Consider the following 25,547-nt stretch of genomic DNA (forward strand, 5'->3'; position numbering starts at 1 on the left):
TGTATTTCCAATGAGCCTGTTCAAGTGAAATTTGCACCAGACATTGGTATTAACTCAAACAATCCAGACAGAAAATCTATACATTAAAGTCCATATGTAAATAAAGTTATGTGTACTGTAATATGTGACGGCAGTATACTACTGTTTGAATGTTGATATCGACATCAGTTAGTTCTTGTTTCTTATAATATTGTACCTTATACAATGGGGCAATGCATTACAGCTGCAAGGGATTGATGCTGCATATGATCTGTCATGAAATACAGGAACGAGAAATAGAATTGTTTCTAGTGAACATTTTAAACACATGAATAACTCTCACAAAAGTTGTAAATAAGCCAGAGCGAGAAACGAAAACCAACACCCATTTTAATCTGCAGTGGTGTAGTGGATGAACAAGGGCTAAAATCACTCAGCCCCCCGTGTGGTTATCACTCAACCCTCCATGCCACAGAAAAAACAGCAGGGAGAAGACTCAGGGCCTGGTACACCCATAGGGCTTTCACACCGCGAAGGAACCGTTCCCGTTCCCGTTCTGGAACCTCCAAACCTTGGTGCTGTTTGGCGAACCAGCCCACGTTCATACCAGCGTAACTGGAACCATCAATGTTGGGTGACGAAGGGGCGGGATAAACAAAAATGTTACAACAAGATGGTAGAAATATCTTCCACTACAGTATCTGAAATAAAAACTATTTTCTATGAAGAAAAAAAAATACACTTTCTAAACATGTTCTCTTATGAGCCAGCTGCTCCATTTTTGGAATTGAAATAGCTTACAAAGTTCACGTTCACGCAGGTGTGTGTGTTTGCTGAGCATATGAGGAAGGCTCCGAACCAATTTAGTTTCGGTCTGAACGCGCCAGCAGGTTCCAGACTAGGTTCGGGAACGCAAACCAGAATGGTTCCGTGGCGGTGTGAAAGCCCTATCAGTGTTTTGGACCAGGTGCAATTGCCACCTGTTTTCCAATGAAAGATAAAACACCAACAACACAACTGAACATGACTGCTCCCTTTGTGTGAATGCTTCCAAAACTAAAACACTGTTCTAAAGAACAGATAAACAGAATACCCAAACACTCGTACTCTCCCCAAGTCTACTTAAAAATAACCTTAACCCTGGAGGGTTTTCCTAGGAGGGGGAGCCAGAGAGAGATCGCACACTCATACACGTACGTATGTACACACACACACACACACACACACACACACACACACACACACACACACACACACATTCTACTAAAACTAGACTAGGCATTGGAACTGTGTCAACAAGTCTGTTCCTTGTGTGTCTGTATGCACACAGAGAGCTTAATCCTTAACTTAATCTTACATCTTTGTGGTTGGTAACATTATGGGAGCTAATTCCTTGCTGACCTCTATAAATATTATCAACATAATCTCGCTAGTCCGCCGAACACAGTTCCGCTGAACTCCTACACTGGAGTTCAACAATGTCATCACAACGAGTCCCCCAACATTAGGGATGCGTTTAAACCCCCATGCACACCCAGGGCATGTTACCCAGGGAGTCCAGCAGGGGGGGTTAGAGGCCAGAGAGTCCTGGAAACTGCCGCTCCCCCCCTTTTTTGCAGTGAGTCCTGGAAGCTGCCGCTCCCCCAGGGGGACTCACTGCGGCCCTCGGTGGGGGCTGTTTTTGCTACTCTTCCCTGGGTGTGCTGCTCGCTGAGGCGGAGGCGTGGGCTGGAAGGCTGTGGTACTGGAGGCTGTGAGGTAAGAAACACAGAGACATACACAACATTCTAATCAACGATGCTGGACGTCTAAATCCCCCACATGAGGTATGTTGCATTAGTGGAATTGTTCACAGAGAGAGAGACATGGGAGGATGCCCCCCCCCCCCATACACACAAGCTCTGCTCTACCCATTCTATTTTCCAGTTGCCACTTTCCATTCACTTTCCTACTTGTGAGACCCCCCATTGTTTGTTTACACCAAGCGTTGATGACAGCAGAGGATTCAAACAAGACAATGTGACTCCTCTCTCTCTTTCTCTCTTTGTCTTTCCAATCAGTACTGTTTTATTGGCACGACGATGTGCATAACACATCTCAACACATCCCTCTCTCCTCCTTCTCATCGCAACTTAACATTTTAAAGGCCTTTATTGGCATGGGAAACATACATTTACATTGCCAAAGCAAGTGTGAAGACAAGAAAAAAATTTAAAAAATAAAAATAATGTAGTGTACGACTAGAATTAAGAAAGTATTAAACACAGCTGTGTATACATATATATATATAGAGAGAGAGTATAGAGTATACAGGTAAATAAAGATAACTTAAACGTGTGAAGACAAGAAAAAAATAGATAGAGTATACAGGTAAATAAATAAAGATAACTTAAAATATAAATAGACGCCACGCTTTCATTGACAGCCGGGGCGCTCAGCTGCGTTTCAGTCCAACCCAAACCAAGCAGAGATGCACTAGACACCGCCCCCAGGGTTGTGGAAGCTTGGCCCTGTCCTGTCCTGTCCCATCCCACCACTTCGCTCCACACCCCGCAGAGAGAGTTGAAAGAGGCACAGAGTGGAGTCACTCTTTCTCTCTCTCTCATTTTTTCTTTCTCTCGCAGCTACTCACAAGCAACACACAGGAAGCACACTACCTCCTCCAAACATTGCTGTGGCGTTGCGCAAGGGCCAACATAGGGCCAACCTCATTTTTATCAGGGTTGCACTAAATTCATCACAGTAGCCATAGAATAGACTAATAACAATCAATATTTAGTGACTCACTCTGTCTGCGCTGGGGCATATTGGCACGGGGTGGCCCATGGTACTGGCTCTGCCAGGGGGAGATGAAGGGGGAGGCGGGCAGTACACCCTGCGCAGAGAAAAGACCAAGAACGGGAGTGATGCCCACACATGCACATTATGTCCTTCACAGCTATTCACGTGAAATTTAGACCAGACATTGGTATTATCTCAGTAAAATTACACAGCGAAAGAAATTGTAACACTCCAATCCATAAAAAAGTTATGTGCAATAAAGGGGACTGACACAGGAAAGTATTGAACACGCTAACTGAAATGTATTTAATACTTGGAGGAGAAGCCTTTGTTTCCAATGACAGCTTCAAGATGCTTTCTGTACGAAAAAACTAATCTCTCACATTGATCACGTGGGATTTTGACGTCTGTAACCAGTGCCATTACTAAGCTGCACAACACTCTTGTTGCGAAGGTCTTGGGAGAGCTCTTTGCCTCTAACCATCATGAGATGTTTCTTGCAGGAAAGCTTGGTGACAAATTATTTGATTACTTGCATTCAGAGGTGGGAAACCCTTTTTCAAAGAGTGGAAGTTCATACCCACCAACATGCACTAAACCAGATAATTCTCATTAGTACAGGTAGGAGAACTCATTAGTGGCATGAGCTGTTTCTTACTGTGTTCAATACTTTTTATCTGTTTCATTCCACTTTATTGCACATAGCTTTGTTTTTTGATTGGAATTACACTAAAATACCTGCTAATAAACACAGTGCTATCGCCACCATCTACTCCAAGTATGGAGGTATGAAATGGACACCAATATGCAATTGATATATGAATATGATATATGAATATGTAAGGAGTGTTGCAGTGTTTCCCCTAGGTTTGCTGCCTTGGGGGGGTGACATGGACCGTGGCATGGACCCCCCCCCCCAGGGGGTAAGACCCTGCGACATACCAGCGTCATGTCCAGGGAGTGTACTAACTTGTACATTAAGCTGCCTCACGCTACGAAAACAGGAGATAGGCTCCTGCCCTATGGGCCATTAGGCTCGAGAACCATCGGTTCTTAAGGCTACTTACTTATGTGGTCTTGACTACCTGTCCACTTTCTCACCTGGTTCTTGCTCTCTCTCTCTCTGGTGTGCCGACACCATCCTGCTCTCTCCTTCTCTCCCTCTCTATCCTCCTCTCTCCCTCTTTTGCTGTCAACCAAAAGGCAAACATAACAACCAGAGTATTTATAATCTAATAAGAGGTATACATTGATCCATATCAATTCATAACATAATTATAATTGAATATTGGATTGCTGTGGGCAATGCAGTCAGATAATGTCATTTTACTCTCTCACCTGAAAAAAAATCTTATGTCCAACTATAAAAAACAGACATTTCCAATGCTTCAATCCACTGTCCATGTACTGTAAATATGCCATTATGGTATTACCATAAAGCCCAATTCTAGCAGAATAAGAAAGATAGTATATCTACTTTAAGTAAAATAATAAGAGTTAGCTCTTTAGTTGGCATGTGTGCAGCAGACTAGCTCATCTAATCACCTCTGAGCTAGCTTGCTAGTTCTTTGACACTATTTTACATACCATGGAACTATAATCAGACACTTTCTAGTCAAAATAATAACGACCAATTTGAACCAACTTGCTCTGTTAGAACACTCAGCAATTATATTTGCTAACGTTTCAACTTGCTTACTTTCCATCTGCAGACATCTCACCCGGCAAAAACTCTCTCGCGTTGCGTGCACACTCGCACACAATCTTGTGTGCGAGTGTGTCCAGCGCGAAGCGAAGTGTGGAGATAGGTTTGGCTATGCGAGACTACTGGCGGACTAACGATACCAACGAGCGCATGGGCTTGCCACTCGCCAGATTCGGGTTGGGTTTTTAAAAAAGCGGATATTTTAGCCTGCTTGTCAGATGTTCGGTGTCTACGTCCGTAATAATTCCTCTTTCTTGGGGGGGCGGGGGGTTCCGTTGGGGCGGCGGCCCGCCCCCCCAAGCCAATGGTAGGGGAAACACTGTGTTGACAGGTCAGGGTGGTGCTAGGTGAGAGAGAGCAGAGTGTGTCAGTGAGGGGACTCTACGTAGGCCACAGGTATGGACACAGACTGGGTAGTGCCAACTCGAATGCTTGTGACGACCCTTAACCATTTTTAAATCTCAACTTTAACGGGTTGACGTCAGAGTCGGGCTGTCCCAAGCATACCAGTTAGCATCTGCCATAGAAGACTGGTTGTGGCGTACAGAGGATGGATGCAGACTGGCGGCGTGGAGGTGTTGTCCTCTCCAGGGGGTCTGGGTGGCCTTGTCGTACTGTGTCCTTCTGTCCCCTCGCAGCGATGACGCCCTCTGGTGGCAATGACACCTGCCAGGATGGACATGAGCAGGCTGGGGGCAGAGAGAGGGCAATGCCATTAACGACTGTACAGAATTAATTAATAATGAATGAATACAAATTCGATTTGGGGCTACATTTCACATTGCAGACGAATCCTGAAATACCACTACTGTATTGTATCATACAGGAATTATATAATACTCCATTATATACTGTAATGTTATGATACAAAATATCCGTAGGAAAACGTTTACTTAGCCTATATTTAAATTCTGATATGAGAGCAACATGGGAGACTCAAGTGAGGGTTTGTGCTCAAGGAACTAGAGGAGCATTGCTGCCTTAAAACGACTGATCATTGAGCGATCATTGATCAAATCGGTAATCAACCAGGGGGTTATAATATATTTAATTTAAAAGCGCCTTTCTCAAACTGAAGGGTACTGTAAACAAAGAAACAGAAAACAAATAGACTAAAACAAACAAAACCGGAACAAAACACACAGATAAAATAGTATTAAAAAAAAGAAATATGAGATTTCCAGTCGCTAGGGTTGTTGTTGTAGGGTTGCTGCTGGCTGGTGGTTGACCCCTGACCCCTGGGGACACTCACCGTCTGCTGCTGCTGGAGTTGTTGCTGCTGCTGCAGTGTGAGCTGAGCGATGGTCCTCTCTTCACTCTTCAGCTCCTCTCTGAGCTCCCGCACCTCCCTCATCAGGTCCTCCATCTGCCACACACACACACACGCACACACACACACACACAGACACGTACACAAACATGTGCACGTACACAGGCACACGCACACACACACGCGCATGTGTACGCACACATACAAAAACACAAACCTAAGTTACTTTGACAGGATTTGGTCAAGCAATTTCTATGCCAACTTTGCCCCTTTCATTTCCATTGTCAATGATTGCAGTTGTTACAATAGATGATAGAGCGACACATAGAGCTACACACATAGAGCTACACATGCTAAAATGACAGAAAGTTTTAAACCTCAGCAGTGACTGGCTTCTCCTAAATAGAACAACTGCACGGCTGTGGCAGTCATCTCTCGGTGCTAACAGCTACGTTATCACTGTTTGCCAGTGGCTGTTACTAGTTATCAATATATTATCTCACGTTGAAGCTGCTAAATTGGCTTGGCATTCAGCCTGGTGATAAACCGAACTCTTTCTCTCACACACAGACACACACAGATGCACAGACACACACACGCACACACACACACACACACACACACACACGCACACACACACACACACACACACACACACACACACACACACACACACACACAGACAAAACACTGCTTCTGGCATCAACAACAACAATGTGGCGACCCCCAGGACGCTAGCCAGTAACATAGTGTAAGACCCAGTAACCAATGCAAAGTAACTACACTACACCAACTACACTTTGTTCTTAGCTCACTGTCTCTAGAGTGTAGCAAGATCGTTATTATTATGTGCTGAATGATAGCTACAAATATTACAGACTGATTCACAAAAATATTGAACTTGATGCACACTACTCTATTGCAGCTAGCAGCTGGCTTGTGAAACTTGTTGTGTACTGTCATTTGATACCGGGTAGTCCATGGAAAATACAGGCCTAACAATCCGGACCACACATTGACAGCAAACATTGTCTGAGACAATTATTGTACCGTAAAATTTGTATTAAACACATTTATGCTCAAATAATATGGAGAATGGGACCAGTTCATCTAGGAAATAGGTGAACAGTGTGCAGGATAGGCTTATCATAGATGGATGGTGAAGAGCTTGACTCAAGACAGGATTTATACTGTGAAAAACACCTCAAATGTGTTTGTTTATGTGATTGACTCTATATACGGTAATGATAAAGGCTTGCAGAGGAAATATGACTGTACTGCCCCAGGGGATGAGAGGGCACATGGGACATGGCTTCAGTTTGTGTCATGAGAGTGAGTTAACACCAGTATTTTCAGTGGAGTAATCATCACCTTGGGATATTCGACCAAGCTAGCTGGAAAGATAGACAGTTTTGCTGCCCGGTAAGATGACAGGTTATTATACTAATTAGTATGAAAATCTAACTAAAACACTTAAAGTAAATGAAAACGAAAAAGATCTCCTTATCTCTCTCCTCTTACTAAATAGAGTGCCTATAGAACGTCATCATACCCCTTCACTTTTTCCGCCTTTTGTTGTGTTATAGACTCAATTTAAATTGATTAAATGAAACAAAAATGTCATCAATCCACACACAATACCCCATAATGACAATTTCAGCAAATTTATTCAAATTGAAACACAGAAATACCTCATGTGCACAAGTCTTGAAACATAAACATGAAAGAATAAGCCTACAACAAAAACCAAGGTTAAACCACAAAAGGAGTCGAGTAATTTAGAGTTTTTGCTACTTAAGCTACAACATGAATGAATGAATGGTCTTTATTGTCATTGCTATAGTACAGGTACCAAACAACGAAATTTAGGAGGAGGAGCATATTTTTGCTCTCAGTCTGTGTTCCTGGTGGTGTGTATTACCTGTAGGGCTGTGCTGTTATCCTCACTGTCCACCACAACATCTGGGACAGCCCCTCCTTCCTCCATCTACCAACACAACAACAACAACAACAACACTGGGTCAACACTCCTCAAGCGCTTTATACAAAACATTTACTGTGCAATACTGTGACAAAAAGGGAGGAGGAGGAGGAGGAGGGGGATAACAGTAGCTGCATTTTGTCTGTTTGTTCATGATACCAACAGCTGCTGGGTTATGTCTCTTCACATACTGTTGCAGAATTTCAAATCAGAGCATTTTTCTGTGGATTTTTTTCACTAGTGATTCTACTGAATCCAGTTAAAAAGAGTGAGACCTTAAAGATATGTTACAGCATGTTGTATGTTTTCAGCCAAAAACGAGTCCTGGAAATAGACTAGACTAGAAATATTGTCAAGAAAAATTCCCACCACTATGAGCAAAAGCTTACTTTGCGCAAGTATGTTGCCATTACACTTAGGACTGTGTGTTATTAAATAAGATAATAAATCCATTCACATTATATCATGAACCATACAGTCAACACCTCAGCCAAAATGTTGAATGTCTTTGATGTGAGTAATTAGTGCCAACAATCCTGTAGCATCCCTCTGATTGAACACATGATTCATTTACACAACAATTCGAAAGGCCAGGTTCCAGAGGATGTAATAATATATGTGATGCATAACGATGCACCCTAAACCTGCAGTGTTCATTATTCTTCTGTCTCTCAGGTAAAGCCTGTATTGCTGGTGTGTGCTACTTTATAGCTGGCTGAGCAGTGCGCACACCCATACCGCCTGCCTTTTGCTTGTGGCGAGATCAATTATGATTAAACTAGCTCCTCATTGTACAGCTGCTGCCCACAGCACCAATTCACATATACAATTAAGAAAATAACAAGTAATGGTCCAACGAAATAATGGTTGTGCTCAAGGGAGCCGAAACGCCTTACTAATTAAAGCCAATACAAAAACACTACAGTGGCCTCTGGGCCACCCCCCTGCACCCCCTGGCGAAGACCAACTCCAATTGAATGTTGAAAAAATAAAAATCAAACAAGTCATCGCAGTGATTAAAACCCGCGATCTCCTGGTTACTGACCAGGCGTTTTAACCAACTGAGCTACAGAGCTTATAAAGAGCCTTTTCAAAAGTTAGACTTAGTAGTTCAATTCTCCCAGTCACTTTGCATTTTAATATCTCTCTATCTCCCTCTTTCCCTCTGTCTCTCTGTGTGTGTGTGTGTGTGTGTGTGTGTGTGTGTGTGTGTGTGTGTGTGTGTGTGTGTGTGTGTGTGTGTGTGTGTGTGTGTGTGTGTGTGTGTGTGCGTTTTTCAATTGTGGCAGTTTGTTTCTATGGCAACACACACAGCTGAGCGTTTTTTCTGTCTTGCGAGGTCTGAAACAAACGGCTCAAACTCAAAAACTATGTTGATATTTTGACTGACAGTGAGAGTCGCTGAACGTTGTGATGTAAACATTTTGAATATAGACACACAATTGTTGCCATGCGAGCAAGTTAGAAAATGTGTAAAATGTTGTAAAAAAACGATCTTCACTCTGACAGTTGAACATTCCACCATTCATCCCTATGAACAAAAGGTCCAATTGTGGGAAAACCGTATCCCGCAACCTTCCACCGGACAATAGCAATGCGAGTGGGAATGAGCCGCACGTTTTGACACCTCTCATGTCAGTGAGAAGCCGGTGCAAATTTGCATACTGCAAGCACACTAATAATTGTGACGTAATTGAACCAAAACATTGAAAATGTAACTGTTATCATTTATTTAACAAAAATGCACAATGATGCCAATTCCTACTGAGGAAAAAGTTAGGACACCCTATGCCTTTATAGCTGCCCCCTTTGGCTGAAATAACCTCAATTAGACGTTTCTTATGTCTGTCTATCAGTCTCTGACATTGACTGGGAGAACGTTTTTCCCACTCCTCCATGCAGGATTCTTTCAGCTGTGTGATGTTTGAGGGGTGTCTTGCATGCACAGCCCGTTTCAAATCACCCCACAGCATCTCAATAGGATTAAGATCCAGGCTTTGACTTAGCTATTCCAGAACTGAGTGTGTGTGTGTGTGTGTGTGTGTGTGTGTGTGTGTGTCTTACCTGTAGTAAGGTCTTAAGTTTGAGCAGCTGGTTTTTCACCGAGCTGCAGTCCTGGGCCAAGTGTCTTAGGGTGAGCTCATCCAGGGGGGCCCCCATGTGACCATCCAGTCTCCCTGCAGGGGGGAGGGGCCGAGGACCACCCCTGAACGCCCCCAGTCCTCCATAACCATCAAACTGCTGGAGGACAGGACCCCTACAAGAGAGAGAGAGTGGGGGGGGGAGAAATAAATAAATAGAGAGAAAGGTCAGTGACTCAGTTGGTCAATGAGGTAATGTTTTGGAATCCCTGCCATCAACACAAGAGACTACAGGCTGACTCTGAAGAGGGAAAGTTTCCATTGTTTCAAGTTAAGCATCCCCCGGAAGGGAAAAGGCTGTGGGTTCTGTGGAATGTCTTGAGGTGTCAAAGCGGTGACGTCATCAGTTCAGATTCAATAAGATGAATGATGATTGGTTGCCTCCTTACCAGCTGCTCCGAGTTTCAATACTGTGGTTTTTAAGACGTTATGAAAGCAGAGGTCAGGGACTAGTTCTGGTTGTTTCTCGACAACGGACCATGATTGCCCGATAATATCAAGCTTTTGGGTGAAATAATCACCAATGCCACTTTGCACATGGAGTCAATGGGCAAACGAAGTCATTCATAAAATGCTTTACTCTTGCAATTTCTAGAAATTATTTTGATAATACTTATTACGGCCAATCATATCTTAGTCTGCAGTTTTCCATTTTTACAGAACAAAATCCTACATCGGGTCAGGCTTTTAATCATGCTCAAAATCTATGACAGCGACTGAGACTGACCTGTTGTCATTGTTGATGTGATCCGGTCCATTCCAGGGACGCTGTCTCCTCCGCCAGGGTCCCCGGCGCCCCCCCCTCTCTGAGCTGTCAGAACGGGCCATCCTGTCAGAGTCTATACAGAGAGAGGTCACATCCTGTCAGAGTCTATACAGAGAGGTCACATCCTGTCAGTGTCTATACAGAGAGAGGTCACATCCTGTCAGAGTCTATACAGAGAGGTCACATCCTGTCAGAGTCTATACAGAGAGGTCACATCCTGTCAGAGTCTATACAGAGAGAGGTCACATCCTGTCAGTGTCTATACAGAGAGATCACATCCTGTCAGAGTCTATACAGAGAGGTCACATCCTGTCAGAGTCTATACAGAGAGGTCACATCCTGTCAGTGTCTATACAGAGAGGTCACATCCTGTCAGTGTCTATACAGAGAGGTCACATCCTGTCAGAGTCTATACAGAGAGGTCACATCCTGTCAGAGTCTATACAGAGAGAGGTCACAGTGTTCACCTGTGTGTGTATGTGTGTTGCCTGTGTCCAGAAGATTCTATAGAAGACCTGAGGTGGGCGTGGTTTATAGTTGTGTTAAATTGGTATTATTTTTAACTAAACTAAGTTTTATGAACTTTTATGAACTTTTATGAACAGAAACTGAAAAAAGTATCTGTTTTGCATTGTAAATAGAAACTATTAATAGTAATAGTACTGCCAAGTAAAGATAGAAACGTGTGCCAATAAAGATAGAAATGTATCCTTCAGTTGAAGGGAATAATCTTAAATTCCAATGATGCTGCATCAACCTTAGTTACTGCAGTTCGCTAGGTAAACGTGAATTACTACTTGTGATGCGAGAGTTTCGCGTTGAAGCAGCACTGACGGGACAGCTACTGAATAGCGATCACTTTTCAAAAATGTGGAGTAAATGAAACGACTAGTTAGTGAAATCAAACTCTTATGTTGCAAACAGAATGGGCATTTTTATCTGAATCGATTTGAAGAAACATAATGGCTCACACACAGACATGTCAATCATGGCTTTTTTCCAATAATAATGAGCAACTTCGGGTAAAATCTGTATCTGTTTCCATCGCAATATTTGATCTTTTTCGAATAACGTATTCGTATTATTACGTATAGTACACACCTACACATACTACACTATATGGACAAAAGTATTGGGACAGCCGAACATCACACCTTATGTGCTTGATGAACTTCTCGTTCCAAAACCATGGGCATTAATATAGAGTTGGTCCCACCTTTGCTGCTATAACAACTTCCACTCTTCTGGGAAGACTTTCTACTAGATTTTAGAATAATGGTTGTGGGGATTTGCTCCCATTCAGCCACAAGAGCATTAATGAGGTCAGGCCCTGATGTTGGGCGAGAAGGCAGTCTGCGTTCCAATTCATCCCAAAGGTGTGCGATGGGGTTGAGGTCAGAGCTCTGTGTTCAGGCCAGTCAACTTCTCCCAGACCAAACTCGGCAAACCATGTCATTATGGACCTCACTTTGTGTAGTTTTTGTTTGTGCATTTTTTCCCCAAAGTGTCGCCACAAAGTTGGAAGCATACAATTCTCTAGAATCTCATTGTATGCTGTAGCATTAAGATTTCCCTTCACTGGAACTAAGGGGCCTAGCCCAAACCATGAGAACAGCCCTGGATGATAATTGTGTCCACATACTTTTGTCCATATAGTGTATTTCTCTTCTCAACAGAGCAAGAGGAAAAGTTCAATACAGCAAGACTCTATTCCACATAGCCATGAAATGAACCATGACCGACATTGATCAACATTGAGAAGAAAAGAGAGGGAAGCTCCATTGAAAATAAATTGGACCCCAGTCGAACAATAACTCAGTCTCTAATGCAATTGTTGCTACAGAACTATGCCAAAGGAGGCGCAAAAAAAAAAACAATAGCCACAACAAGAGACAGACAGACAGACAGACAGACACAGACACAGACATGGTATTCACCTGTGGACTAAACACAATACCTTACCCTGACTCTCTCAGTTTCTTACACCACAGGGGAAGACAAGCCTGTCCAAATATAGTCAGCCCAACATACTCCACCAGTGACTCGCTACATTCCAACTCTCTGTTTGCTAGGTCCGTCAACTCCTTCCCAAACCAGTAACAACTCAGAAACAGCAAAATCCTCAGTGAAAAGTCCTAAAGCGGCAGAGCTGGGAGTAACAAAAACAAACAGCAGAGGGCTGGAGCAGCTGGTCAGCTGTTAAAGGGCACGTGAGAGACACCCTCCGCCCTGTTGACTGTCTGTTTCTTGGAACTCCCCAGGAGCCAGGAGGGAAGTCCGTGGCCAGGCTGGGAGTCACCCGTCTGGGCAGGAGGGAGGGGGCGGGGGGGTGAGCGGTCACTGGGCCACTCTTGTCATGGGAGAAAATACTGCAGCGGGGACTTCTTTTCCTTATTTCGACTCCCGTCCTCCCTTCCCCTCCCCCCTCCTCCCCATCCCTTCCTGCTCGGCTGACAGAGCCACAGTGTCCATGAGAGGGAGGGAGGGAGGGAGGAGAAGGAGAGGGAGAAGGAGGGTTGGCCTTAGGCTAGGCTAACAGTCAAGTTCCCTCCTTTCTTGGCCTGTCTCTAGGCCTGGCTCTGCGGACCGGTCTCTCTCTCTCTCTCTCTCTCTCTCTCTCTCTCTCTCTCTCTCTCTCTCTCTCTCTCTCTCTCTCTCTCTCTCTCTCTCTCTCTCTCTCTCTCTCTCTCTCTCTCTCTCTCTCTCTCTCTCTCTCTCTCTCTCTCTCTCTCTCTCTCTCTCTCTCTCTCTCTCTCTCTCTCTCTCTCTCTCTCTCTCTCTCTCTCTCTCTCTCTCTCTCTCTCTCTCTCTCTCTCTCTCTCTCTCTCTCTCTCTCTCTCTCTCTCTCTCTCTCTCAGCTACGACCCCTAGCCATGACAGAGCTATATATATATATATGACCGCTTCCATATACAGAGGTGGGAAGAATGCAGGTAGGATTCAAATCCACAGTCCGTCATTAACAAAACAAGGCCATAGCTGTTTACACTGAGACAACACAGAACTAATTAACCTTTTCTTTTGCGTTTCGTAGTCATAAAGGGATCCTTGTTAGTAATCCCCCCCGGCAAGACCGCTCGGTCGTCTCACACGTGTTTTTTCCAGAGGAGATAACCTCACTGCCCAGGAGACATTTATAGTACAGTGCTACGGTGCTTAATTTGGCGGCAGGCATTTGGAGTCAGGCAAAGAGTTTTGACATGTACTGTACCACAAAACACACATATATATATACACACACACACACACACACACACACACACACACACAGACAGACACAGACATCTCAGAGTTCTTCTATTCACAAGGCCTATTTGTGTGAAAATGTGTTCTTGTTATCTAATCAACACTTCTGACAAAGTGTGGCGACTTGTGGTTGTCGTTTACATGAGTGGACCATGATTATATTGCTTTTTCTGTGCCCCATGGCCTGCCTGAATGGATGCAATTCTGCTCTGCTCTTTGTGGTGACACCAAATTAATAGAATAGTTTTTGCACATCATTTTAGTGTTGTGCAGCGCTCTTTAGTGCTCGAAAATTGGGACCCTCTGTCTGTCTGTCTGTCTACTCACTATTATGCAGTCGACATCATATTTGTTTGTCAGTACGTCTGTCTATCTGTCTGTCTGCCTGTCTGTCCTCACCGTTGTGTAGAGAACCATCTTCGGGCAGGTCCACATCCAACATGAGGTCATCATCTTTCAGGTCATCTGGTTCCAGGTTGTCCAGGTTGGTCAGAATGTCCTATCAGGAAAGGAGATAGGTGAGAATGTCCTATCAGGAGAGGAGAGAGGTGAGAATGTCCTATCAGGAGAGGAGAGAGGTGTGAGAATGTCCTATCAGGAAAGGAGAGAGGTCAGAATGTCCTATCAGGAGAGGAGAGAGGTGAGAATGTCCTATCAGAGAGGAGAGAGGTGAGAATGTCCTATCAGAGAGGAGAGAGGTGAGAATGTCCTATCAGGAGAGGAGAGAGGTGTGAGAATGTCCTATCATGAGAGGAGAGAGGTGAGAATGTCCTATCATGAGAGGAGAGAGGTGTGAGAATGTCCTATCATGAGAGGAGAGAGGTGTGAGAATGTCCTATCATGAGAGGAGAGAGGTGAGAATGTCCTATCAGGAGAGGAGAGGTGTGAGAATGTCCTATCATGAGAGGAGAGAGGTGAGAATGTCCTATCAGGAGAGGAGAGAGGTGAGAATGTCCTATCAGGAGAGGAGAGAGGTGTGAGAATGTCCTATCAGGAGAGGAGAGAGGTGTGAGAATGTCCTATCATGAGAGGAGAGAGGTGTGAGAATGTCCTATCAGGAGAGGAGAGAGGTGTGAGAATGTCCTATCAGAGAGACCGATATGCAACTTGCTTGGCACACTCCCAACCAGTCAAAAGGCAGTTCAAAACATCAACTTTTTATTTTTTCCCCCATGTGGGTAGTGTTAAAAAAAACACTGAAGCAACAAATGTAAAAAAATACAAATAAAAAGAAAAAAAGCTAATTTGATTGGCTAACACTGACTCATTTGCTCTTTCCAACAGTAACCAAAAAGGAGAGGGGATTGTTGTTCTCGAACAACCTGACAGATTTGTGGATCAATTTCTATGAATATTGTTCTCTATTTAACAGAGCAGATTCTGAACGAACAGGGGGAAATAAAATATAGTCTTTATTAATATATAGTCAAAACATCAAAATCCAGACAATAACACAGGCATTAATTTCTCTGAAGAATGTGTGATGTAATGTCACGGTATTATTACAGCTGAAGAAGTCTGCTGTTTTGATTATGTTGCTTTCTTGTAGAATTCAAAGCTTAAAAGTAAAACAAAAAAGTACAAGTCAATACTTCAAAGCATGAATTAAAAAGGCAATTGTGAGCCGTGGCACAAAATGAAAATAAATTGCAAGGCCTCGACTTTAGATATACCCACAATGTAAGGGAACTCATCTATGAATATGTCTTGTGTGATTCATGATAATAGACTGGTAACCTAAATCAAACTGTCTGGCGGAAGAAAGGAATATTGATAGAACACGAAAATGTCTGCTCCACTCTTTAACTCTGCACGTTATGGGGGCCTAGCTGAACAGTAGCACGGCTGTTCAATCTCCAACACATGAATTACAACGCTAAATGAGTTCTACAACCAAATTGAAAATATTAAAGCAGAGTGGAATTATTAACTCATTCATTAATGAATTGGAAAGGCTTGCAATTTGGTCTGATCTTGGCTGGGCAAACCGCACACCCAAGTTAGAAATGACCCAACAGTCAAGAGTGCGTTTTAGCTGCTACAGGCGTATTTATTGTCTGGATGTAAGCTCGGGTCCAGGTGCGCCCATTTGGGATAATTGGCCTTGGGTGCATTCTATGTGGCCACCTTCCTGATTGGCCGATGCAGGGCAGCTGTCAGAATGGATATCACCTGCCTCCTATTACGTGTCAGAAGGGACATCATCTGCCTCCTACGATGTCCCCAGGTGCCTGTGTGTCTGTGTGTCTGTGGTGCTGCAGGGCTGCCTCCCCTCTGCAGGAACGAGCGTCGCTACACTTCCCCACCCCCAGTAGAAAGCCGGGGTCTCTGTGGACCGTCCATAGACCCGGGTTGCAGCGTGATAGTGTGTCGGCATTTGCGTGCGCCTTCCCCCGGGCGGTGGTCCACCAGGAAGTGGAAAAGAAGTTGCCAGTGGCCTTCCACTTGATGTGGCCTTCCTCTTTCTCAACCATCGAGTAGCCCAGGGGTCACCAATTACATTTGTCCAAGGAACCAGAATTTTTCTAAGCATACACCGTGGAGGCAGGACTTTAAAAATATATTAATAATAATTAAATATTCATAATTTATATTAATATGTTTTATTATTATTTAGGCATAATTAGCATATTGTTGTTTAATATTTTCACTTTCTTACAAAGTTTTTCCTTTATCAGTTTGAACAGATCGCTAACACCTATACTGCAGCCAGCTATCAGGGGGTGATCCAGATATTTTGGCTTCAGCAGAGCTGTTATTTTGTCCATCAAAATAATTTAAATAATAATTTACCATTTAGCAGACGCTTTTAATCCAAAACGATTTACAATTAGAGATTACAGGGACATTCTCCCTGCAGTAATTTAGGGTTAAGTGCATTACTCAAGGGCACACTATTTTCAGGCGGCAGTCGAACTCATGACCTTCCGATCATCAGTCCAATTCACTATCCACTAGACCAGACCACCTTCAAGAACCTGGAGCATAACATTGATGTGCAAAACCTCAGCTTTATTGAACAATGGACTGACAACTATACATTCATCTTGCCAACTTTCAGTAACGTAAAACCTGTATGCTTCTTCTGCACTGAAACGGTAGCTGTTGCAAAATAATACAATCTTCGCCGTCACAATGGGGAAGACCATATGACCAGTCATAATAATAATCTTTCACTCCTGCCATGTTCTAAAATCATATTGGAATGATGTTCATACAGATATAAAAAGACACAGAAGATTAATCTTGGGGTGGGTGTGATGGGAGGGTAGTGGAAGGATGGGGTTAGACACATTAAAGGGGGACTAGAGCCCCCTTCCGCAGCACCTTTATGTTCAATTCCAAGTGCAACACTAAGTCAGGCTGATGAGCATGAGGGATCTTGGTCTGGAGCTATTTAGGTGCTTTCCTGCATTCCGAGTAAAAGACTAAAAATAAGTTTAAAAACAATCTATATTCCCAATGTGATAGTATCACTGCTTTGGCTTGGACAGAATTCTGCCTAGTTTCTTGCTTCGTTTGGAAAGTGTCTTCATCATAGTCTCATGATAAATCTTAACCCTAGGATTACAATAACCCTGTACCAGACCAATTACCTATCATTAAGGTAATATTAAAGGTGTGTTCCCTCAGCAAACATAACAGCTTTTCATGATCAGTCTGGTGCGCCATAGGCCTATATCAACAATGCACATTTCATGGTTTGATCTCATGGCCTGCTGTCACACTGCCATCCCAACTCCAAAACGAAATAATCTTACTCTCCTCTGGTTTGCATCCTGATGTGCATCCTACCTGGTTGGATCGCTGTCCTCTCCATGAGCCCTCACCACCGGGGTCCCCCAGGGCTCCATCCTAAGGCCTTTACTATTCTCCCTCTACAACAAATCTCTCTACCAGGCGGCAAAGGGTATTGCCCCTTCCTACATGCAGGCAATGATCAGCCCCCATACGCCTGCCCGTTCACTCCTCTCCTCCACCTCCATATGCCTGCCCGTTCACTCCTCTCCTCCACCTCCATATGCCTGCCCGTTCACTCCTCTCCTCCACCTCCATACGCCTGCCCGTTCACTCCTCTCCTCCACCTCCTTATGCCTGCCCGTTCACTCCTCTCCTCCACCTCCATACGCCTGCCCGTTCACTCCTCTCCTCCACCTCCTTATGCCTGCCCGTTCACTCCTCTCCTCCACCTCCATACACCTGCCCGTTCACTCCTCTCCTCCACCTCCATACGCCTGCCCGTTCACTCCTCTCCTCCACCTCCTTATGCCTGCCCGTTCACTCCTCTCCTCCACCTCCATATGTCTGCCCGTTCACTCCTCTCCTCCACCTCCATATGCCTGCCCGTTCACTCCTCTCCTCCACCTCCTTATGCCTGCCCGTTCACTCCTCTCCTCCACCTCCATATGCCTGCCCGTTCACTCCTCTCCTCCACCTCCATATGTCTGCCCGTTCACTCCTCTCCTCCACCTCCATATGCCTGCCCGTTCACTCCTCTCCTCCACCTCCTTATGCCTGCCCGTTCACTCCTCTCCTCCACCTCCATATGCCTGCCCGTTCACTCCTCTCCTCCACCTCCATATGCCTGCCCGTTCACTCCTCTCCTCCACCTCCTTATGCCTGCCCGTTCACTCCTCTCCTCCACCTCCATACGCCTGCCCGTTCACTCCGCTCCTCCACCTCTGCTGGCCAACTTGCACCACCGCCTCTGCAGGGTTGCAACGGAACTGCCAATGGCGCCTGGCCTGAGCATAGATTACTTTTTTCCTGCTGATGGATAGATGATTCACTTACTTCAAACGTCAAACGTATTTGTTGTAAGTCACTTTGGAATAAGGAGCCTGCTAAATGCCAAAAATGTTGATGTACCAATGTCTGTAAATATGTTGAATAAAAAAAATTGTTGATGTGTTGAATACTTATTTCCTCCACTGTATAGTATAATACAATCATGACAGTGGTGAAAATCTAATGAGCGAGGGAGGGTCATTTTATGATGCTTGCCACTTGTTTCTTAACCTCACACTAAACAGATTAGAACAACCTATTGTTCACCTATATAAAATAATACAAATCACCTATTTATTTTCTATATGTTGTACGTTGTAATATACTGTATCTGATCTGACGGCTTGGAAAATATGAAACAGTATTTTGTCCTTAAACACACACTCACACACACGCACACACACACACACACACACACACACACACACACACACACACACACACACACACACACACACACACACACACATACATCTCTCCTTTCTTTAAAACTGTCTCAGCTGTGGAAAAGACATGCCTCCAGTACATGGTGAACCCATGACAGACGCCAAAACTGATTAACCATTTCAAATCCTGCTCATTAATTTAAGCTCTTTAAACATTCCGGAGAGCCAAGCACCATGGCACCATAACACAGAGAGGGAAGAACAAAAGAGCTGGAGAATAACAGTCAGATTATCTTCAAGGAGATTATAATCAGCTTTTTAAAGAGCTATGGGGTCTGCATTCCAGATTCTGGGAGCTACTGAAGGAGGGAGACTGTGGTTAGGAATGAGTGTTGGCAGTCTGTTCATTCACATTCTCTTTCTGTCAGAGTATTTGTTCCTCTAGCTTAATCACTCATGAAAGCAGCAGGATAAACTGGAAAAGGAAGTTGCTGAAGAAACTTTGTGGGATTGCAAATTCTTATCTTGGTAGTTGATACAGTTAAAATATGATTTGGACTATAATAGATAGTCTGACGGATAGATAAATAGATAGATCCCAATTATGTAGGGGTAGGGCTTGTGGCGGAATAATACGCCTGATAAGACATTTTATTTATTGATAAGACATTCATTACTTTTGAGACTGAATTCACAAGAGTCACTGGACAGTCACAGACTGTCTGGGCAGAATTAACACATTGACGACCCCAGTCTAGTAGACAATGAAAACCAGTTTCTCTACTTGAAGCTTGACATTGGCTAGACAACAGACACATTTAAACGATTACAAAGATCTGATTGCTGATACACTAGGCATACATCCATTTCACATAGCACTCACCAGACCCAGGGGTCAGGTCTCAGCTCTTTATTCCATCCTGGTTAAGGCTTCTTTAAAACCATTACATATTGACAGAATATGGAAAGAGACTTTATCACACAACAATTTAAATGGGCAATTAATCTGGCAAAACATTTTTCAAAACGCTTTCCTCCAGAAATCCCAACCACCAGGTTATCCATTTCAATGTTATTCTTAGGACATACTTTACTCCATATCTGCGACATAAAATAAAGACCATAAAGACCTAACTGTACTCTGTGTACACAAAATACAGTTGGCACCTTTTTACATATGGTATGGGAGTGCCCTGGACTGGAGTTACTGATTTCTGGAGGACGGTTTGTGATACATTGTCCCTCATCCTGTCCAAACAGATCCCACACTCACCAGTAGTCCTATTGCTAACTGACAGTTCAACCCTGGATTTAAATATCAAACAGAGACGCATCTGGCTTGCCGGCCTCACAACGGCCAAAAGGCTTATAGCTTGCAGGTGGAAGTCACCCCATTTCTTGACCACGCAGAGATGGATCTTAGACTTCATAGACATAGCCAACATGGAACGCTTTGTTATTCTATTTCTCTTTTGTTTATTTATATGTCACCACTCCCTTGTACCATTCCCTGAAGAAATAATAATTTTTAAAAAATGGTCACAATGTTATATCATTTTAATAATTGATTGCTCTTTTTTCTCTTGACCTACACCTAGACCAGGCCGAGCAATCTAAAGCAGTTCCTGGCCTTTGTGTTCCTCAGGCCAAACAATCTAAAGCCAGACCAAACCAGTTCCTGGCCTTTGTGTTTCCTTTTCCACCTTGGTGTCTCTAAGAGAACATGGGGGTCAATCCCCCCATAATCTCTTCATAATTTGCATCACAGCTAGCCCCTCCTCATACAGGAAATGCCTGTGATGGGTTTGACCTCACCTGAGGGTGGGTTTGTTACCTGTGTGTATAAAAATACATCTCCCCCCTCTGTCTGGCTGACAGTCTGACTTTTTCTGAGGACTTTTGACTGTCAGACCTTGCTTGTAAACTGTCCTCCTTTTGCAAAAGATAATTAAATACCTTTTCTGTACAATCTGAAGAAAACAGGCTGCCTTTTGCTATTTTATATTTAGATACTTAGATAATTCCATAACAGGCTAAGTGGAAGGGCTACATAGTCCCCCAAACAGAGTTTTCTCAGATGCACACTCCGAACGGAGTAACAAACAAAGTGTTATGAAATCCCAGAATGTCTTGCGAATCATCGGCAAGAAAATAACAAGCAGGAAAAGAAAACCACAAATGCAAGTATTTTCTTTGTTAATAAAGATTTTTTAAATTATGATAACCATTGCATTATCTTAGTTTAATGTCATTTCAATGTATCATAGACCTTTTCTTTATAACAAGCATAGCAAAAGAATCGCTATTATTCCAATGTGTCTAGCTGTGTGTCTAATGTTAGCTATCTAATGTTACATGTTTTAAGGCTGGTTTGTGTATGACAGTCCCACATTTTGACATATTTCCATGTCACAATTCCCCCCTTTGATGGCATATGACACCCGAAATGTGATTAAAGTTCAGCCGCAAAGTTGTAGGAGCATGGGTTTCTAGCCTAGATAGCACCGCTATTCTGTCATGAACTGGCCTGGTAATTAAGCATTGTTAATTTTTATGTCATGACTTGTTTGATCGATTGAAGCGTGAAACTTAAGTCCATGTTTTTCTACGATACTACTGATGACGTATCAGGGTCTTGAAGGGTTATCCCATTTCATAGGGGAATATTTTCAACCACTACCCCTTGTAACTCCGTTCCGAGGGGCAAGCCGAAAAAGCGAGTGGCACTCCAAAACGAGGGGTAGGGGTAAAAATGAGAAATGGTATTGGGCCTTAGTGTAGCGGGTCTATGCTGGAGGGTATGGGGGCAGGGTGGGGGTGCAGTTTTGGTTGTAACCATGTTAACAGTTCAAATTCCATGGTGTCACATCCTGTTGCCATTCAAGCATACTCACAACGCTGCTGAGACCAGAGTGGTCGTAGCTGTGGCTGGGGTGTGGGCAGGGTCCTCCCCGGGGCTGCATGCCCTCCTCCTCCTCCTCCTCCTCCTCCTGCCACATGTAGGTAACCCCAGAACTGTTGGAGGGGTTCAGCTCCAGAGACGAGCCCCGGAGGAAGTCTTCCCCTGAGGACAGGACCGAAGGCCCCTGGGACGCTCCCACGCCCCCCTCCTCCTTCCTCCCTGCACAGGGTGGGACACAAGCACAGGGCAGCGTTAGACATGAAAGAACCACCAATAAAACTACTCAACCCAGCAACTAACCTAGTTGGACTCAAAAGATGCCTAATAGATTTCCTGCTGTTCAAAATGTTGTGAAAAACATGTTCACATTCAATTTAACATTCAATCTAAAATGTTATTAGATTCAACTTTTTTGTCATTGCACAACAAAATGTATTTTTTTCTCTAGGCACAGGGTCAGCCATAGTCAGAGTCCCAAGAGCAAGTGTACAACAGTAGTGGTAGGCACCTTATGTTGCCAGCAACCCTCCAGTCACCAGCTCACATGCAGCTCCCTCTGAGGCGGGTATCGAACCAGCAACCTTCTGATTGCTAGCTGGCCTCTCTAATCTCTAGGCTACCTGCCGCCCCCATGACAGTATGACAGATGTATGACAGATGTGTACCAAATTTCAACAGTATCGGATGAAAAACATGGCTGCCACATGTCACTCAATATTCTGCATTTCCATTTTTAAATGTACAAAAAATAACGGTTAAAAATCTTCTTCTCATGAACCACTAGACCGATTGACATGAACATTGTTACGTAGCATGCTTGTACGAGTCCCTGCAAAGTTAGCAAAGGACAAGTTTATACTTGTATATGCAAATTAATATGTACCATGAATGGGGACATACGCAAAGAGGCCTATGTCAGTCATTGTTAGTCTAATCAATCTCAAAGTTGGTGTGCTTTGAGACAGTGCCATAACATAGATGTGTGCCAAATTTGAGGTTAAAACATGCACCCTTTAATTGCCGCTTGCTGCTATATAAAAAAGAAAATCCAATGTACAGTAGTAGTAGTGGTAGTAGTAGAAGTAGCATAATTGTACTGTATACATAACTGTGATGTATGTTATAGGCCCCTCCCCTCCCAGTAGAGTACCTGATAAGCCCCTACCAGCCCAGTCCATGGTCTCGTTTAGGAAGCTGCGGAGGCGCGTGTGAGTGGCAGCACCCCGTTTCCTGTTGTGAGGGACATCCCCGTCCCCAAGCCCCTCCCCCCCAGGGCTATCCAAGTCATCCAGGAACTCTTCGTTTGTGTCGTCACACTCCAGAGAGGAGGCCGAGGACAGAGACATGTCTTCTTGGCCTTCCACTGCGGGGATGTCCCACGCCACCGTCCCCCCGGCCCCCCCTCCAGCTCTGACCTCTCCCTTCCCCCGCCCTGTGAACAGGGGTCTCTGCTGCTCGGCCGGGCCGAGCCGGGCCGAGAACTTGCTGCCCATGACACTGTTAGGTAGCAGAGGCTTCTTCAGGGCACTGGGGTGAGTAGAGGGGAAGGTTAAGGGGGTGGAGGGGGAGGAGGATGGGGATGGGGAGCAGCCTGAGGAGGAGTCCTTGCTGCCGTACTGAAGACCCCCAGGAGCCCCCAGCCTCGTCCCAAGGCCCATCTCCCACCCCCCCAGCCTGCTATTGGCCTGGCCTTGCAGCGCCAGCGGTCTCAGGAGGCTGGTCCTGGGGGGTCGCAGCTGGGTGTCAACCAGGGGTTTGGCCAGCTCCACCACTCGATTGAAGGAGAAGGAGCGCGTCATGGGCAGGCCGGTGGGCGACGGCGGGACCTGCTCGAAGTGGGTGAAGCTCCGCGACCGCGCCATGTTGTCCGGCGCGAGGGGCTTCAGGCCGTCGCCGGGCCGGGAGAGGCTGTTTCCGGAGCTCCCGCGGGGAGAGCTGGAGCCGTCCCGTGGCCGGGTCAGCCCCGGACACGAGTCTGACGCGTGACCGGCGGACGGGGCGGAGCCAGGGTGAGCTGCTCTAGGGGCCCCGCTGTGGGGGCTCGGCCCATGCTTGGCCCCTACCTTTGGGCTCGTCTTCAAGGAGAGCCGAGGGATGGCCTTAGGGCTGGAGGCTGAGGATGCGGCAGAAGACCTCGAGCCTCCCTTTGCCGTCGGAGGGGAGGGTTTGGTCCTCTCCGGGTATCTCCAAGTCGGGGAATTGTCCCCATGTTCGTCTGGGCTGGTGGGAGTGGTGGTGGGGGAACTCCCAATCTCTTTCCTCCATTTCAGGGAGAAGGAGGGGGTGTGGACCAACCCGTTGGGCCTTCCCGAAGGAGCGGTCTTCCCCTCTTGGATAGGAGGGGTCGTGGGACGGGCGGATCCGTTGGGCAGGGGGCCAGTCACCCCCGTAACAGGTCGAGGGGCACCGAACTTAGGAAGTCTGGACACCATGGCAGTTTTGACAGAGGCCTTCTTTTCCATCAGCTGCCAGTACCGTCATGGAGGTGCACAGTGTCACACAGGACTGCAGAGAGAGAGGGGAGATAGAGAGAGATAGAGAGAGAAAGAGAGGAGGCGTTAAAAATTACATTTTCAGATTTTCTATGGTCAACATTAAACTAATCCTGGATTGTGCCTTTAATGCCTGTTCAGAACATGTTAGCCTCCCTCCCTCCCTTCCCACACTTCCACTTCAATGATGATTAAATGAGGTGTGTTGATCTACAGAGGCTGACAACAGGGTAGTTATTCCTAGATTAGCCATTGGTTCATTGGATACATTTTTCTGTAGGATAGCTGCATCCCTGGGGCGTACAGAATAGAATCGAGCATGGCTGGACCCACTATCATTCTTGTCTTGCCTTCTCTGTACCCAAACTCATTTGTTTGCTGTGTCTAATGCTACATGTGTCATTGTGTTATTCCTCCCTTGTATGATTACTTAAATAAACAGATAGATGTGGGAAATTCTGCAGCAACAGAATGACCCTGGGATTTCATTTTTCACTTTCAAACATGCAACAAAAACCCTTGTTAGCAAAGTTAAACAAACTACACAAGGAATGACATACAGTGGGGGAAATAATTTGCTATGCAACACATCAACAATTTTTCAATTCAACATATTTCCATTGCAGCTATTCACATGAAATGTAGACCAGACATTGGTATTCACTCAATAAAACTACACTGCTAAAGAAATTGTAACATTCCATCCATAAAAATGGTATGACAACGAGAGGGCTGACATGTTATAAAAACATGTAGGCTATCTTAGATCAATGAACACTCTCAGATATTTTCTGCTCTAAAAGTCTCTTAACGTTTTCTTTTACTTGCACAGCCAAGTCAAATGTGACACGTTGTAGTGTTTTGGTCCACATGTCGGCATCCGATTTAATGTTCAGTTTCTTTTTTTTTTTATGTGTACATTTCTGCGTTGTTTAAAATCAATGACACATCGCTATTCAACTAACACAGCTTGTTTTGTGAGCCTGCTAACAATGTAAAGTAGTCTTATAGTTAACTAGGTAGCAGTGGGGATTACTCACCGAATCCATTGCATTGCAGTGTTTTGGCTTGACTAGCAAGTTTGTGTTGTGATCTTCAACAGCGTTGAAA

The 25,547-nt window shown here is 44.7% G+C and overlaps 1 protein-coding gene across 1 annotated transcript; it reads right to left on the reverse strand.

The window, feature by feature from the left end:
- Nucleotides 1–1,632: 1,632 nt before the first annotated feature.
- Nucleotides 1,633–24,407, reverse strand: ccser2a (coiled-coil serine-rich protein 2a; the record flags this gene model as incomplete). The annotated part of the gene is made up of 10 exons (XM_080536779.1): nucleotides 1,633–1,730; nucleotides 2,767–2,854; nucleotides 5,081–5,131; nucleotides 5,718–5,831; nucleotides 7,657–7,722; nucleotides 9,781–9,973; nucleotides 10,585–10,696; nucleotides 14,269–14,368; nucleotides 21,938–22,164; nucleotides 23,111–24,407. 10 exons carry the CDS (start codon nucleotides 24,405–24,407, stop codon nucleotides 1,633–1,635), a joined length of 2,346 nt encoding a protein of 781 aa, XP_080392905.1.
- Nucleotides 24,408–25,547: the final 1,140 nt, after the last annotated feature.

The sequence above is a fragment of the Nansenia antarctica genome, assembly GCF_963989245.1.
Source record: "Nansenia antarctica genome assembly, chromosome: 7".
Classification (NCBI taxonomy): Eukaryota; Metazoa; Chordata; class Actinopteri; order Argentiniformes; family Microstomatidae; genus Nansenia; species Nansenia antarctica.